At 36.6% G+C, this 19,181-nt stretch overlaps 1 protein-coding gene across 1 annotated transcript; it reads left to right on the forward strand.

Moving 5' to 3' along the window:
- The first annotated feature begins 26 nt into the window (after positions 1-26).
- On the forward strand, positions 27-6,957 carry LOC113053659 (major facilitator superfamily domain-containing protein 9-like). The gene is made up of 6 exons (XM_026218837.1): positions 27-218; positions 1,352-1,439; positions 2,401-2,444; positions 4,232-4,361; positions 4,442-4,651; positions 5,167-6,957. The coding sequence occupies exons 1-6, from the start codon at positions 135-137 to the stop codon at positions 6,018-6,020; spliced, it is 1,410 nt and encodes a 469-aa protein (XP_026074622.1). The 5' UTR covers positions 27-134; the 3' UTR covers positions 6,021-6,957.
- Positions 6,958-19,181: the final 12,224 nt, after the last annotated feature.

The following is a 19,181-nucleotide window of genomic DNA, read 5'->3' on the forward strand; positions in this document are numbered from 1 at the left end:
TCAGAGCACATCGCGCCCCACTTTTAAAGGGACAGGTGGTATAAACCGCGTGATGCTTCCTCAAGAACAACACAGCAGCGCTCTCCATCGCTTCCGCATTGACTGACTTCTCTAGTCTCTGTCAATGCGGGAGAATGAATAACTCGAAATGTGCCCTTGCCCACAAACGACGGAGACCAACGCTGATCATACGATGTATAAACGTGGTGGGATTCATGGTGAGTATGCTATTTTGTATTTGGAGAGGGTATTTGTATGGTATTGATCGCAATGACACATCACTTTAATCTGCTGTCAGTAAGTTGGCAAACATCAGATGTCCCTGTTCGGCACTTGATCCATATTCTCATATTCCCAATGGCACATGATCAAGATTTACAATTTTTAAAACTTGGATAAAATGAATTTACTAAAACTGTTGTAGGACAGGAGTGTAGTTATCAAGGGCTCATTGATAATGGTATTTTACCTCTCATGATGTCTCAAGCCAGTTGTTCTTTATTTAGTTGTGTTCATGATCACAATATTGTCATGTGTGCTTTTTTTTAGCTTCCCATATTTAAATCAGGATGCCTTTTTTTTTTTTTTTTTGCATCAGTAGAAATCTGTTGTCCTGTCTGTGAATTTTGGCAGCACCCATGAGAACTCCTCTTCTTTCCCTCTCAGATACATTGTTTTTTTTTTTTTGTTTTTTTTTTTCTTCCTGGCTTTAATTCACTGGTGGTTTTTGTTAGATTAAAAGTTTTAGTTTAATAGAAAGTGCCGAGACACTGCATTGAGGTACGGCGTGACTTCAATCAGGTCCTTGGCTGGCACGACTGTGTATAAAAATCCAGATAAACAAGCTCAGTGGTGTATGGCTTTTGTTTAAGTTAACCTACGCTTATTTATTCCAACTGACATTACTGTAATGACAGCTGACACCTTCATTCAACCAGTGTTTTTAGCATGTTCCACAAAGCACTTTAATGTTATTAGTTTCAAAAAGAAGTTTTTTTTTTTTTTTTTCAGCTGTCAGTGAATATATTTTACCTGATCAGGCTGTTTTATCTTAGGAAAACTTCACATTCATTATAACTTTTTATTGGAAAATGCATTGATTTTTTTACTCAATGAATCAAGTGGCAAAATGCATTGTAGAATAATATTTAAATTAGATTTAAATGCCATTCTGAAGTTCTGTTTTGCAATTCAGGATTCATGTAATCAGTCAATTTAATTCCATATTCTTACCATTTCATAGTAAATCTGTTGACATTGTACTGTAATAGTCGTTATAAGGAAATGCTAGAAATCTATTTATCAAGCTTTGATTTGCTGATGTATAAATCCCCTGTGTGTGTGTTTTCAGGACCTCTTTGGGGTCAGTATGATTATCCCTTTGCTGAGTCATCATGTGAAGTCTCTAGGAGCAAGTCCTACAGTGGCTGGGATTGTAGGTAAGTCTCTGTTGTTGTTCAATTCCATGGTAGCCCTGAGATTCAGTATTAATAACATATTTCATTTATTGTTGCCTGTTATGAAGATTAGCATCCTTTGGTGTTATACAGAGAAAAAGCTCACATTTTAGGAATCTAGACTATATACACAATACAATTAATTTGTATAGATTTGTATAAACCTCTACCTAGAAATGGTATGTATTGAAGTCAGTTTTATTTGCCTGTTGATTATTACTGAAATAGCTTATAGCAAATAAATTGCAAAATTTCACCCTCAGATCTTAGACCATTAATTAAATTATGTATTTATTAACAAGTAAGTAATATTAAATAAATCATAGTAAGAAAAAAATATATATATCAAGTTGTGTTTGAAAGGTATTTATTAATGGGACGCCAGCTTGCCATCCCTGTCAAACTCCTATGAATATTAGACGGCAATGTTTTAATGCAAGAAGACAATATTTTTACTCAGAAATATTTCACTGATGTATTGGAAAAAGTGTGAGTCAGAATGTCCATTCTCCCAAAATCAAATTCAATGCAAAATAATTTTAACGGAACAATAGGCTTTTGTTTTTCTAAACGTATACGTCCAATCTGCACATCCTCTTCTCAAAAGGACCAAAGATAATTCACTTTTCTTGCTTTTTCAGTCAACAGATGACTTAATAACCGGCCGATTGTAATTTTTAGACAAGCAGGTGATTGAAATCTCTTGCACATTGCCTGCGCCTCGTCTCTGATTAAAAGGGCTGCTTACACACGGCACATAATGTCATTGGAAATCACCAACTCAATTGATATTTTCACTGAGTTCATGAGGCAAGCAGCTTAGATTGTGATCACAAGGTCTTGTCCTCTCAACCGCTGGATTGTGAAATGAAAATTATTCCTTTGTTTAGTGGTTAATTTATTTAGTGATGTTAATAATGATGAATGTTTTCCATTGCTGCAGGATCTACATATGGAGTATTACAATTCTTCTCTAGCACCGTGGTGGTAAGTAGTGATTTTTTTTAGTAATTCAATAATCCATGTTCAGCTCATCTGATCTCTGGCCATGGAAACTAAAGCACGTATCACAGTCATTATTTATTACAATCAACATTACAGGGAGACTCAAACTGCAGATTGCTTTAACGTTAAGAGTGTGTTACTGTAAAATGGGTCGTCATGTTACCATTGACGAACACACTGGCACACACAGATTTAAACTGGTTAAAGACTGAAGGGTCACGGGGCTAGTTAAGAAGTGAAGGAGATGTTTGTCTTCTCTTGGATGTTAAGCATGGAGACTGCAGACAGGAACAGTGAACCTTTATGACATGCCTGTAGGCCAGAAACAGAGAGAACAGTAAATCCAATTTAAGTTTTTATTGCATTACACCAGTGTGCTGTGTGTGTGTGTGTGTGTGTGTGTGTGTGATACCTCAGTCTAATAAGTGCTGGTATGGAGATGCCTGTAGTGCTTGCCTCGGGCCTGAGAGGTTTCATTTGTCAGGTCCGATCTGTCTGCCTGTAGGCTATAAACTTTAGCTTTCTTCACCGAGACATGCTTTTCTTTAATAAACGACTAAGATTCTCGTTCAAAGTTTCTCCAATTAATATCACACAGAAAATGTCCTACCAAATGATGGGTATCACTGAAATTGGTTTCATGAGATTTCACATCTACGTCTATCTGTGACAGCACTATGTTCTGTATAGAACAAAAAGAGTCATTTTAAAGCTTTTGGTTTGGAGATTTGGAAGGCAGGATTTTGGAGTGAGCTGTTTTGCTAAAATTAAGCAAGGTTAGCTCTTTAGCAAAACAGGTAGCATTGCTTACAGCATCTTTACGTGGTTATGTTGTGAAAAAAAAAAAGATTGTGTATTTGCTAAAAAAAAAAAAAAAGAGTTCACCAGCATACACTACTTTTGCATTTATTTATTATAGAAATAATATACATATTTATAAGAATATACTTACATGCAAACTGAATGTAATGTTTTTGGCAATTTTAAATGTTTAAATTGATATCAAATGCAATTAGACTGTGAATAATAGATCTTTGGCTGGAATTATAAAATATTCCCTTTCTATTGAAACTTGTATGTCATTTATATATTTATTTGTTTGTTTTATTTACACATTTGGAATAACAAAGTTGCAATTTAGTATGTTAAAAATATATTGGCTTTCAATGTAAAACCAAATAACATACTACAGTAAAAGAGAAAATTACACTAGTACTTTACATGTGATTTAATATGTAAGTCACCACATCAAAATAGATGTTCCTCTTTAAACACAACAAAATATTATTTTTAACAACACTTGCACTACCGTATTTTTCGGACTATAAGTCGCACCTGAGTATAAGTCGCATCAGTACAAAAATACGTCATGACGAGGAAAAAAAACATATATATAAGTCGCTCTGGACTATAAGTCACATTTATTTAGGCCCAAGAGTTCACATTACCGTCTCCAGCCATGAGAGGGCGCTGTGTGTGTTCAGTGTAGACTACAGGAGCAGTGAGCAGCATAGAGCGCCATCTGGTGGCTGGAGACGGTAATGTTTTCTCTTAGTTCATTTCTCTCGGTTCATGTCAAGTTAATTTAGATAAATAAGTCGCACCTGACTATAAGTCGCAGGACCAGCCAACTATGAAAAAAAGTGTGACTTATAGTCTGGAAAATACGGTAATTATGGAATTATCACCTCAGGTCCGTGTTATTATTTGATAATGTCCTCTTTTATATATTTCACTGTCTCTTATGTGTTGTATTCTCTGATTGTCAGGGAAGTTGGAGTGATGTGGTTGGGAGACGTTATTCACTACTGACGTGCCTTTTGCTCAGTGCCTTTGGATATGGCCTGCTGGGTCTGTCCACGAGTATTTCACTCTTTGTGCTGGCCAGGATACCAGTGGGTGAGTAGTGGCGTACTTTGGTTCATATTGCAAATTAAGAAGTATAGCATTACTGAAATGATTCCCTTTCCTATGTAAAGGGCTGTTTAAACACTCCCTGTCCATCTGCCGAGCGCTCCTGTCAGATCTGGTGTCGGAGAAAGAGCGGCCTCTAGTGATGGGACACTTTAATGCCGCCTCGAGTGTGGGGTTCATCCTGGGACCGGTGGTGGGGGGATATCTCACCGAACATGAGGGAGGTTTTTACTTATCCTCATTCGTCTGTGCAGCCATTTTCCTTCTAAACGCAGGTGAGCAAGATAAACCCAGTGTTTTCTGACATTATTTTTTAATACACTGAAAGGGTAGTTCATCCAAAAGTCAAATTTAGGTCATTGCCTAATCACCCTCATGTCATTCCAAAATGAATTTTTTTTCCACCGGACACAAAAGGAAAAAATTTTGAAACTGTTTGCCGTGCAATTGCAATAAACGTGAGCTAAAGTTTTCAAACTTCAAAAAGGACATAAAAGCACCATAAAGAATTATAAAACTGCTTCATATGTACAGCATATGAACAATATTACAAGTCTGAAGCCAAATCATGACCGTTAAAATGCTTCAGTATGACAAATCAAAAATTCAAAATAAGTACTTCTTTAAAGCATGACAAATGAGTATTAAACAATGTTTTAAAATGAACTTGCTGTATCTGCAAGTACAATTTTTTTATATATATAATTTCTGCGCACTACAAGTTAAGTGCACTTCTTTTTCACAAGCGATCCCTTCAGATACAAAGCTTCTCCAATTGTTGTTTCCTCAGGTTTGGTCTGGATGTTACCATGGCATGAGACACTGAATCACTGCGTTGATGCAAACGCTAACAGTAAAACCAAACCCAGCAACTCCTACAATGAGGTGAAGAACTCAGTCCAGCAGAACTGCTCCGACAAAAAGCACATTCGCCGTCCTAATGCCTCGGCAGTCCGCTGTCAAACCAATGGAGGCTGGGGCTGGAGAGACATGTCTGTTGTCCAGCCTGCCTGGAGACAGCTGACCTCGGTGTGGATACAGATCCGCGCGGTGGCGTCCTCCGACATGTGGGACGTGTTCCTGGTGCGTCTTCTAATGGCTTTATCCATAATGCTTTACTACAGTAACTTCTCCTTAGCCATGGAGGAGCGTTTCGAGCTCAAACCAAAGGTGACCGGCTATTTGATCAGCTACAGTAGTATGTTGGGGGCCCTTGCTGGATGTTTGGTGGGACCGGTCACAAACCTCTATGGCAACAACATGTCTGCTCTGTTGTTGCACTCTACTGCACTCACCTGCACGTTGATCTTTCTGTATGCCACGGCACCCAACGTCTGGCAGGTCCTGCTCACTTCCACGTTCTTTGCCATCTCTACCACTATCGGACGCACATGCATCACTGATTTAGAGCTGCAGCGTGGGGGATCCCAAGCTAGCGGGACGTTAATTGGAGCGGGACAGTCGGTCACAGCTGTGGGACGGGTCCTAGCACCACTGCTGTCTGGTCTGGCTCAAGAAGTCAGCCCCTGTGGACCTCCTAGTTTAGGGGTTGTTCTGGGACTGGCAGCTGTGGGTTTGCTATTCGTGAGGACTCCTATATGGGAGAGTAAGACTAAAGTTAAAGACAAGAGTCCAAAACAGTGAGGTGGAAACCACTCAAAGTGACTGAACGACATTTGACGGCAGCTGTCATTATTTTTTCCCTCTCAGGTGATGTAATTGTTTTTTTGGAGAATTTGGGATCTTAATACCAGCTACTAAATGCCATGATGTCAATGTGAGTCGCCCGTTGGTACGGCTGCTTCCGGTGCCGTCACACTGAAAGAGAGCATCTGTCTGAGCAAGTGCAGATCTGACAGGGTCTGATGCTAAATCTAGTTGGGTGAATGTTTATATTAGATCATTTTGCTGTTAAATGGTTCAGCACCAGTGCCTTAACTAGTGTAAAGTCAAACATATTCTACGTCAAAGCACTAGATGTGGGATATTCATTCTAAAAAATGATTTATGTGTTGATTTTATGTTTCCTGGACACATTTCAGACTAAAAGCTACATAAACAAGAAACAAGTACATGTTTCAAAGAAAACCGTGGAACATTTTGGGCGGGATGAACTGAACTATGTGATTGAGTTTTACCTCACTGTGGCACTGATACTGGTTTAACCACTGTTTATGGTCGATGCACTACAGAAAACTCACTTCCTTCTGTGTTATAAGATGTATAGTTAAACAGGTGCCTCAAAGGCTAGCAATAATGTTTTTATGAAATCTGTACAGAAACTTGAGAATGGCTCACGTACACTATTGTTCAGAATTAAAGCTCCAGTATGCGATTTGTAATTGACCACAAGAGGGCGCATTTCTAACAATAACAAAAGCGAAGCTTGATGACGCTATGAAGCAGGTGACGATGGGAGATGTCGTTTTTAATGCGTTTTCACCATAGCAATGTATCTAAATTGGATAAACGAATCATGATCACGGATGGGGTAATTTATTCGCGTTTGTATTACCTGTATATCTGATCGTATTATTTTATGTCATCATAATTAATGAACTGCAAGGAACGTGAAATGTTATACTATATGTAACCCCTCTCTCCTGGGTCCTCTCTGACGCTCCTCGCGACGAGTGGGGCTCGAACCCAGGTCTTCGGCATGGGAGGCGGACGCACTAACAAGGAGGCTAAATGGCTACAGCCACTAGCATCTGTCGGGGAGTGAGGTTTACCTGCACAGCTGTTTGTTAATTGATTTGTTGGGTTAATGTTGTGCTGTGTTACGTGTTTATGGTTAATGCAGTGTTGTTTAACGTGCTCAAACCAATCGTTCTAAAACTAAATTTGAACGAACATTTGCAAGTAATGACTAAATATATTTTTAACAACACATATCCGATTGTATTTAATTGTACTGCCATAATCTCGGTCACCACACGTGATACAAATCCTTACCTTAGTACAAAGAGCAATATAACAGTCCATTTGCCACGTTATGTTATTTTCTCACGGTAACGTTATTGATAAAAAAAAAATGCTACAGTGACAGAATGTACAGGCATGTGGTGTAATTCATATCTATTAAAATCATCTTTACTGTAACTATTACCTTACTTGTAGAACAACAAAATAATTGATTTGCTTACCTGTCTATCAATACACTCGCGAGAGCAGAGTCTCTAGGTGTGTTCGACATCGGCTGCGGCTGGATGCAACCGATCGGCGAGAGTAGCCGCGTGCAGGTGGGGAGGAGCTGCAAGCGGAGATATGAAGCCGGACACGTTGTGGCTCCCGTAGTTTGCTGCAATTACGTCAGTCATGGCAGATCACGTGGCGATTGCTTACTTGATCGCGTTTAAATGTGTGTATAAGTGGTGTTTTGAAAAAAAAAAAAAAAAAAAGTGGTGTTTTGGAAGGGTGCCTTCCAAAACAAGATACCATATTGGATATATACTTTATCAGTATGACATGGGTGTTTCTGCTTATACAAAATGATAAAAGTAACCTATAAAAAAATTCCCTGGTGGGTATGTGTTTTTCAAGAAGGTTTCAGCAACAAGATTTACAGTGCCCTCCTGCTGAGCTTTTTAACATTTTAAACATAACACCACTGATTTTCATATACAGAAAAGCACAATTCTGTTGGATTTATATTGTGATTTAGACCAACTATTTGAAAGTGAACAGTGTTGTCAAGTTGTTAAGTTGAAGTTACAGCAAGTTGTTAGCAGTTTGCTAACCACATGCAGGTGAAGTATAAACACAGCTAAATAAACTAGAGAATATGAAGAAACCAAACAAATGGAGGAACATAATGTATTATGTATCATTTGTATAGGAGCATTTATGACCACATTAGATTGTATGCTTTTTAGATTAACATTTTAGTTCTTAAAAATGCTCATTTGAATAGGTTATGCTGCTGAATACTGTAAAAGGTCTGTATAAAAAAGAAAGTCATGCAAAATAAACATACACAAACTTTATATTAACAATAAAGTAAATACAGTAAAACAATATTTAATAAATATGATTTATAAGATGAAGACGACATAAAAACGTATTGAACTGTTTTAAAAGTCCATATGAGAATTTCTGAAACTGAAGCCGACTCGCAATAAACTTGAAAAGCACGTCATCGGTGTCATCAGTGAATCCAGCCAATCGTGGATCAGTTGTGTCGTCATCAGAATCTTTTTTTTTTTTTTTTTTTTTTTTTTTTTTTTTTTTTTTTTTTTTTTTTTTTTGCCTTTATTTCAACAACATTACAACCAAACAAGGTACATGAACATATTTTCAAAAAAATAACCACAATTATTCAGCCTTGGTTGAGCATAACCAAACTTATAACCACAAACACATCAAAAAAATAAATAAATAAGAAAAAAAAAAAAAAAAAAAAAAAAAAAAAAAAAAAAACAATAATACAAAATGGGCTTTTAAATTAAATTATATAATTCCAACATAGAGGTCAGTTTAAGGGCTTTTTTATTCTTAACAAATTTTAAGGATTTATATAAAAGTTTTAGCTCATTACACCAATGAATAAAGTTGGGTTTAGATTTAAACCATCTGCATTTGTGAATAAAAAACCTCCCAAAACAAATAAGAGAATTGAGAAAAAATTCTAACTCTTTGTTTTCATGAAAAATACCAAACCTAACTACCTTCACATTGAATGGTGAAAATTCAACATCTTTGGAACATAACCAATTTTGCATCTCACTCCAAAAGAAGTGAACTGAATCACACCAAAAAAAAACATGCTCTAGAGTTTCAATACTTTTTTCACAAAAAACACAATCATTTGTATCAAAATTAAATTTTAACCTTAAAAATTCTTTGGTAGGGTAAATCTCATTTATAATCTTGAAGCACACCTCTTTAACTTTTGGAGGGAGGGGGTAAGACAAATAGTTTTTTCTAATTTTTTTAACTTCATTCCTATCAAAATCTTTAAGCACATATTCTCGTCTAATTGGGTTTGGATATAAAACCTGTGAAATCAACTTTCTAGTAACTCTATTAGAGCATTTTTTATTACAGAAATCATGACCTTCTAAGGAAAGCTGCCTCAATTCTGGGGAAACTTTGGAGTTCACAATATCTTCTTTAACAATTACTCTTAAAGCAACTGGAATGGCTCTAATAATTCGATTGTAAATATTAATGGTACATTGCAGTCGGAATTTCTCACAAAACTCTCTATGTAATAACAAATTCCCATTATCATCCAAAAAATGGGCAACAGCCCAAATCCCTTTGGATTTCCATTCCTCAAAAAAAACGGATTTTCTACCAAATTTTATATATCTATTATTCCAAACTGGAGTGTTATGAGGCGTAAAATTATGCTTAAACAATAATTTCCAATAAAGCAGGACTTGCTGATGGAAGTCAGAAAGTTTTAGTGGTAAAGAGGTACACTCAAAATCACAACGTAAAAGGAAATTAATTCCACCCAATTTTTTAAAAATTGCACTTGGGACAATATACCAAAAGGATTGATGATTACATAAGAAGGATTTTAACCATTTTAATTTCAATACACCATTCATAACGTCAAAATCAATCGCATTTACTCCACCATCTTCATACTTTTTAATCATGTCATCCTTTCTTATGTACTGACATTTATTCCTCCAAATAAATTTAAAATTCATCTTATTTATTGCTTTAATCATTTTTGTTGAAATGGGCATGGAAAAGGCTGGGTAGATGAGTCTAGACAAACTATCCATTTTGGACAAAAGAACTCTTCCAAAGATTGTAAGATCCCTTTGCAGCCATCTATTCAATATCAATTTACACTTCTCTATGTTATTCCATACATTTTTATTCTCCATTGTTACTTTCTCTCTAGAGATAACAATCCCTAAATATTTTACTTCCTCCTTTATTTGAATATTAAATAATGATTGCAAAGGAAACTCATGTAAAGTTAACATTTCACATTTCTTTAAATTCAAATACAGCCCAGAAGCCTTAGAAAACATATTAACCAAATGTAAAGCTAAAGGAATTTGTTGTTCATTTTTTAAAAACAACGTTGTGTCGTCTGCAAATTGGCTTATTATAATTTGTCTATCCAACACTGATAACCCTTCAATACCATTATTTTTAATCAATATCGATAGCAACTCTGCTACTATAATAAACAATAATGGGGAACTACTACAACCTTGACGAATTCCCCTTTTAATAGGGAATCGTGTGCAAGTTCTATGTCTTAGAGCTACCGAACTATTAATATCATTATATAACATTTCAATTAAATTTATAAATCTTCTTCCAAAACCAAAGTGCTTCAGAGTTTTCAAAATAAATGGATGCTCTATCGCATCAAATGCTTTAAAGAAATCTAAAAAAATAAGAAATCCACTTCCCTGAACCACCTCACTATAGTCAAGTAAGTCTAAAACCAATCTAACATTGTTATGAATTGACCTTCCTTCTAAAAAGCCTGACTGTGTCTCACTAATTATGGTAGAAATACCTTTTTTCAGTCTAGCAGCAATAGCCCCAGAAAAAATCTTATAATCCGTATTGAGTAAAGAAATAGGCCTCAAATTATCTAAAACTCTTTTATCTTTGCCAGCTTTAGGAATAAGTGTAATTAATCCTTGCTTCATACTTTCTATCAACTCTTTCTTTTCAATAGCTTCTGCTAGGGCATTAAATAATAAAATCCTTAAATCCTTCCAAAAAAATTTAAAAAAATTATTAGTGAGCCCATCAGTCCCTGGAGATTTATTTAAAGGCAACTTCATAACAACTGAATCCAATTCTTCAACTCTAAGATCCGAATCACATAACTTTTTAAAAGAGTTATCAATGTGTGGAATATTGTTTCTAATTTTAGCAAAAAAGAGATCCGAGTCATCTGAAGAAAAATCAGAAGAATATAAATTAGAATAAAACAGAAACACTTCTTTTTCAATTCTTGTTAAATCTTTGCATTCTTCATTTCGGATCATTAAACTATCAATGGAGTTTCTTTGTTGTCTATTTTTTTCCAAATTACTAAAATATGAAGAGTTCCTTTCTCCATCCTCAATCCACCTGGCACGTGACCTTACAAAGGCCCCTTGTGCCCTCTCCAGATAAAGATGATCTAATTTATTTTGCAGCTCCATCAGCCTATTTTTTTCCTCATTATTTAACACAGGATTAATACAGCACAAACTTATTTCACGAATTAGGTTATTTTCAAAAATCTTTTTTTCTTTATATATTTTCTTAGAAAATTGTATGGAGAATTCTCTAATTTTAAATTTTAAAAATTCCCATTTGCTTACATTACAGTCAAAAGAATCATTTATCTCTATATTTCTAATCAATTCCTTAATTTTACTACAAAATTCTTCATTTTGTAAAAGATGGGCATTGAACTTCCAATAACCTTTGTTTCTAAATTGCTTACCTACAGGTTCTAGCACAAGATCAATAAAGCAGTGATCGGTTAATGGAGCTTTAAAAATTGAAGATTGAGAAACAAATTTTATAATATTGTTACTTACCAACCAATAATCAATTCTGGATTTGTTCTCCCCATTGGGTTTAAACCAGGAAAAACATTCAGCATCAGGATATAAATCTCTCCAAATGTCATACAAATTATTTTCGGATTTCAAAAATTCAATGGAAACATTAAGCCGCTGTTTGTTCAGTCTGGGAGGCCATCTGTCCTTCCACTCATCTGGAACCATATTCCAATCCCCTCCTACTATAATATTATCTGTTGGGTATTTTACTTTAGTTTCTGTAATCACCTCAGAGACATCTACTATTAATTTCTGATTTTGAGCTGCATTGTTAAATCCATAAATATTAAATAAAATGAAAAAAATATCATCAATTTTAAGTACCACCATTAGCCAATGACCATTACCATCAACTTTATAACTAATGACTTCCCCAGGACATTTGTTGAAACATATTGCCACACCTCCAGAACGGTTAGAACCATGACTGAAAAAAATCTTATCACCCCATTGATTAGTCCAAAAAGAGGTATCCGAGTCTGTTGAATGAGTCTCTTGTAAAAACAAGCAATGAACTTTTTGCCCTTTACAAAACAAAAACACTGCCTTTCTCTTTACAATGTCTTTCAAGCCCCTAACATTGAGAGAACCAAAAACAATTTTGGTCTTAACCATAAAACTCTACAACAACAAAAAAAGAAGAAAAGAATAAAAGCAAAAATTAAACTATAAAACACCTACTTGACACTCAGAATCTGCTTAACCTGTAAACTTACAATTAGAGCTCCAGTTGCCCAATGAAACAAAATTACCCACTGTCCTAAAATTAACACCTTATCCATCAACATTAATCTGCCGCCCTTCAATAAAGCCATACGGACCGCGAAAGAAAGCCTTCTTTCCTGCCCGTCTAGCTTGATCAATTTGAGGCCAGAGCTTTTGCCTTTCCTCTAAATCCTCACGAGGAAGCATCTCCGCGAATCGAATCCCTTCCTTTTTGCAGACTGGAGAATCTTTGCTTAGACGCCAGATTTCGTCCTTCACCCGTCTTTGTACAAATAGCACGATGACGTTCCTGCTTCTACTGTCCATCTTTCTTCCCAGCCGATGAACCACATCAACAGCTTCTTCCAGCTTTGGCTCCAAATCGGGTGCAATCTTACCAAGGGTTTGGATAACAACTGATCTGATGTCTTCGTCTTTTTTCTCTTCTATGCCTTTGATACGGAGGCACCATCTCATTCTGTATCTTTCATTTTCTCTAACCCTCACCTTAAGATCCCGGTTCTCCTTACGAAGATCATCATTTTGTCGTCATCAGAATCTGTGCAGCCGCTCTTCAGAAGCTGCGCTGGCTGAGTTCTCCGGCTACTCTCGAATCGCTCTCGTGGTACTTTGACGGCACACGTCACAGTCACGTGGCGTCAGCGCTGTATCAAGTCGGACAAAATTTCTAACCGGCATGCACTGCTTCAAGTCAGCCGACGATCGGTTTGCGCAAAACTGCATGAAGTCGAACAAGCCTTCTGTCAAGTCCAAGATTTTCACGCAGCTCTCTACATCTCGTAAACACCTGGCCGATATTTATCCTGGTTTTATTCCTCCGTTTGTCACAGTCTGCGTGTATCCGAATATGGACGCTTAAGTTTTACTGGCACTTCAATACTCGCCAAAGAGTAATCGTGATCCATAACAACGACAACCAAACCATACGCGCGGCTATAACATAACCACCACTTCCGCATTTGATCATGTGGCATTTGACCGGTGTGGTGGAACATCACATGATCTACACCGGAAACAACGTATAGAGCAGACATTGCGTCACTGAGAGGCGACATTTCTTTTCCGGGACGGCCAGTTATTTAAAATCTGAATTTTTCTGAAATAAAAAATCTTTGGAGACTTTTGAGATATTGTAAGTACACAACTGGAGGAAATATATCACCCTGTGCAAGTTATTTTCGGATATTTTATTACAAAATTCCTACATATTGTGGAGCTTTAAAGGTGGGGACAGTAAGATTTGTTTTTTATTATTTTGGAATATAATATTTCTATTCAGCTAGGATGCATTAAATTGATCAGAAGTGAGAGTAAAAACATACTGTTACAAAAGAATTATATTACAAATAAATGTGGTTGTTTTGAACTATTCTATAATATTCTATTCCTCAATGTGTGTGTGTGTATGTATATGTGTGTGTGTATATATATATATATATATATATATATATATATATATATATATATATATATCATTGGGTAAAGAAAGCTTATTGGTGTAAGTCACTGTCTGTGAAGCATAATGGATAAAAATATAGATTGTGAAATATCACAAAAGACATTAGAAGCAGCAAAAGAGGGCAAGACACAAGAATAATCCTAGGGCAAGTGTGGGTCTACGATGAACGAACACTATCCAGAGGGCTAAGCAAGAGGGGTAATCCAGCAAAGCAAGAAAAAGACTAAACTATGAAAACTATAAACTGAAACAGGATTATGAAAACTAGAAACTAAAACAAGACTATGAAAGCAAACACGGAACGACTCAGTATCGCAGCTATCTCTGGGGAGGAGTTGGCGCAGTGGATAAGACGCGTGCCTTTGGTGTGAGAGACCCAGTTAGGGCTGGGCGATATGGAGCAAAAAATATATCTCGATATCTTTACAGGAAAAATAACCCCCAAAAAACTACTGCAAAAACAAATATGGCAAATATTACATGTTAAGGGGCCTATGAAACATTTTATTTTTTTCTTCACCATATGTTTTATTGTTACCTAATTCTGTGTGCATAAATGCATAAAAACAACTTAATTAGTTAAAAACAATTCTTAAAATAGCCTTATGTGAAATGTTTTTTTCCCTTCAGAAATTCTGTGTATTTACATTTTACTGATTATCAAATGAAGGCATAAAACATTCATTTAATTTATCTTTTAATTATTTAAAATTAAGCAAACTTTATTTTTTGGTAAACAAAGGGGATTTACTATTAAAAATAAAACATGGGAGAAATGTTGTGTGATTATTCCTTATAAAATTATGTTCGTTTCATTTTAATAGTAGTAGTAGTGGGCTATCTACATTCTGCTGTACAATAGTAATAGATTTCTGTCAAATACTTTTATTTTGACGGGTTTACCTTTACAGTTCTGTGTATGTGATACCACAGTCTATGATGTGATATGAGCTAGTCTTACTCAAATCAGACGGTCAGATGCTCATGAAGTGACTCTCAGTGCAGTTCTGGAGATGTTCCTCATGTGTTCACGTCTTTATTTAGAGAGAGGAAAGACAATGAAATCAGCGCGAGCGTTATGCGAGCTTCCGTGTTTAATGAATGAAGACGCGCTTCTGCTCCATTCGTTGACACAGACACGCAGAACATGCAGGATTCATATTTAAATAGACTTTTCCGGGTTAATATTTGCAGATATTAGTCCATTTCGCGATTTGATGTAAGTGCATGACCGACTTTTGATTAATTCATTTAAAATTTGACCAATTCCGTGACATTCCGCGTTAAACTGTAAATTCCATTTTTATGACTGGATTCCGCGATTCCGTCCGCGTTTCATTGGGCCCTACAGTAGACATCTGCCTGCCGTTCGCCCTACGCCTTAAAACTGAAGTATCTCCATATAATGGAGCCAGTTGTCTTTTTTTTTTTTTTTTTGACTAGTTCTCTACACGCGAGGTGAGAGGGGACAAAAGCAAGGAGGCGGGGGGCGAGCACAGCACAGGGAAGGCAAACAAGCAAAGTGGCGGAATCAGAATATAAACAATATATCGATATATACGATATGTCAAAATCCATATCGTGTTTAAAAAATATCTCGATATATTTTAAATATCGAGATATCGCCCACCCCTAGACCCAGTTTCGAATCCACGGTGAGACACCAATGTGTCCCAGAGCAAGACACTTAACCCCTAGTTGCTCCAGAGGCGTGCAACCTCTGACATATATTGTAAGTCGCTTTGGATAAAAGTGTCAGCTAAAATGGAAAATCTCTAGGGGAGGGATATGTGCAGAACAATACTCTCCCAAATACACCATAAAATGATCCCCATAGTGGGAAGTTATACAGAAAGGGTGATGAGCCCCTGGAAGTCTACCTGAGACATGACGAGACTCTGGAAGATCAACTGAGACGTGAATAATCCTAGGGCAAACGTGGGATTATGATGAACAAACAATATCCAAAGGGGTAAGCAAGAGGGGTAATCCAGAATCCAGGGCAAAGGATCACAACATGAGTCACAGGGCAAAGCAAGAAAAAGACTAAAACTAGAAACTAAACTGAGACTATGAAAACTAGAAACTATGAAAGCAAACACGGAACGACTCAGTATCGCAGCTATCACTAGGTGAGGGATATGTGCAGAACAATACTCGGCAGTGTGTGAGAGGAAGTCCAATGCTTATAAAGCGTGTGTGTGTGTGTGTGTTCTCAGGTCCATGGTGTGATTGTTATCAGGTGAACTTGTGATTGGTGCAGTGGATCATAGGAAATGTAGTCCAGGGTGTACTTCGTAGTGTGAAAGTCTGTGTGGTGAATTAATGGCAGTTCAAAGACCGGATCATGACAGGCAAAGGACACAGCATCTCTCACCCCAGAAGGGGTTAATGATCTGCATTAGGACCAGGATTCCTAAACAAAAAAGAAAATATGATGTATATAGTTGTATTTGTTGCCAATACCTTAAATGATTATGTCAATAATTCCAAATAAGCACCGACTCAAGAGAGTATGTGATTTCATACATACCCTGTGTCTTTATGAATTTTAATAATTCACTCAACTAAGTTGTTCTAAACACGAGCAACTGTGTTTTTCAAAGAAATGACAATTGATTCTGCTTTGATTGGAACTATTTCTGTTGGAAATGGGCAAACTGGCAATATTGTGTAAAACTAGGTTACTATTCATTTTGTGTGTGTTGAATTGTTGTGTAAAAACATTATCACAGTTGAAATCATGCTGTTTCATGTAAAATAGTTTTCATGTAATATTGTTGTAACCATGTGACATGCCGAATAGTGGTGCAGAAGCACTGGGACACATTCTCCTCAACATAATGCTTCATAGTCAAAGCGCAGATTACAACACTGTAGAAACAGGAACAAAACATTCCATGAAAAGCCAAAACAGTGCTAATTACGCTTTACTTTGAAGACGTATTAGGGTTATTTGGTGATATAATATTCTGGCAACAAGTCTGCTTTATTAATGAACAAAAAGCATGTCAAACTTCAGGAAAATAAGGTTTGAGGGCATGCTATTACACATTTATAGAACTGAATCAAACATGTTCTAATTTTCGCAACCATTTGTTTAACAAAAATGGCTAATTTAATTATTTTACAGATATTCATTAAATATTTTCTCGGTTTTTATGAAGTATATGTTTACTGAATTTAAATTTTGCCAACATTCCATGAATGGATTTGAGATTATTAAATGGATAGATAGTTCACCCAAAAATGAAAATTATGTCATGAATGACTCAGTCATGTCTACTTTATTCAGCATTGTCTTCTCTTCCGGGTCTGTTGTGAGCGCGTTCACCGCAGTGTAGTGATATGCTGTTTCTCAAACACAGTGAACACAGCCACCACTTCTACAGCTGAGATGATGGAGGCAAATAGGAGGTTCTCTTGCAGGTTACTATCCTGCACACCAAACACCTCGATCTGGCAGATGGCAAACAAGGAGATCCCAGTGCCAATGGAATTCCACAAGGTGGCAACAACAGCAAACCACAGCACCGTAACGAAATTATCAAAGAAAGGCCGAGTGGACATGAAGAAGTAGCCTGAGTCTAGAACAATGAGTGGCAACATAGAGGAAAAAAGCACTGGAGGTGAGCACTGCCGGCGGCTCCTCATGCACCGAGTGCATAATGCCCCTGATTATAAGACCAGTAGAGATCAGTAAACGCGACTCTGACACCCAGAACGTGATCTTATGGTATACATGGAAACCTATTCAGAAAAAGACAAAACAGTACATGTTATTTGTTACCTAGTGTGTGTGTGTGTATCTAATTTACTGTATCTTTTTTTAATTAACAAGTAGCCTATTTTTTATGTATAAATTAGTCATTTTTGTTGTTGCTTTACCTTTTTACCAAATGTCATTATTAAGAATCTAACTGAACTGGGAAATGAAGTCGCCTTTCTGACAAGCCATTTCATATGACAAGTAAAAATGCCTATAGTAAAATGAGATACAAAAAAAGTTACTGTAACCACCTGCATAGTGCATACAAGTATAGTATCTGACAAATAGCCTAAAGTGCTAGTAAAACTGGAATAGACTCACTGGACTACTTAGTTAAAACAGACAAGTAGGCTGCTAGTAACAAAAACTCACTTAAAGAATATATGAATATATAATAGCTTTGCCACTGAATGTGCAATCGCTCAACTATTTTGGCAAAGTAACACCCATGAAGTAATATCAAACGGGATCTGAATGCGGGTAGTTCAGTGTAATCACCTCTTGGGTGGTTTTACCTGGGTGGGGTAAGGACCAGTCTCCTCCATCGGGCTCCGAGGGGAAAGTTTAGATGGAGAAGTAGGAGTCTGTTTAAAAGGAACATCGACGTTTAAGTTTAAAGGCATCTTCTCATTAAAATTAAGCACCATATTTTCTAAAAAATAAATAAATTGGCATACGTACAGTAAATATGAAAATAATTCAAAGTTCATTTTAAAAGTGTTCCCTTCATATATGTCCCTGTTTGTTGAGTAGGCTAAAGCGCACACTTTTCTCAGTTTTGGCTCTCTGTCTCAGTGAGCAGGTGTGTGGTCAGATGGGGGCAGGGGAACAGCTGATGACCGATGCCACACCTGACCTGGCCTTGTCTTTGAAATAGCAGTTTCGCTTTCCTCTAGTTCTCAGAAAAAGATTCTTAATGGAGGCAACCGGTTCCTCTCTGCCATACAAACACTTCTGAAGTAAAACTCCTAGTTTCACGAGAATTATGCAAATTAGTGCACCTGCGCTACAAAGTATCTATAAGTAACTATAGTTATTAAGATAAAACTCCCTTGCTAATTTAAGGGTTTAGAGGTTTAAAAAAAGAAAGTAATACGATTAATACAATAATTTTATTTTATTTTATCCATAATCCAGATCTCAGGATTTTTTCTTAATGGAGGCAACCGGTTCCTCTCTGTCATACAAACACTTCTGAAGTAAAACTCCTACGAAGGAATTTCACGAGAATTATGCAAATGAGGGCATTAGAGCACCTGCTTTACAAAGTATCCTAATTTCCGCCAAAATAGTAACTACAGTTATTC

Source organism: Carassius auratus, chromosome 34, assembly GCF_003368295.1.
Source record: "Carassius auratus strain Wakin chromosome 34, ASM336829v1, whole genome shotgun sequence".
Taxonomy (NCBI): domain Eukaryota; kingdom Metazoa; phylum Chordata; class Actinopteri; order Cypriniformes; family Cyprinidae; genus Carassius; species Carassius auratus.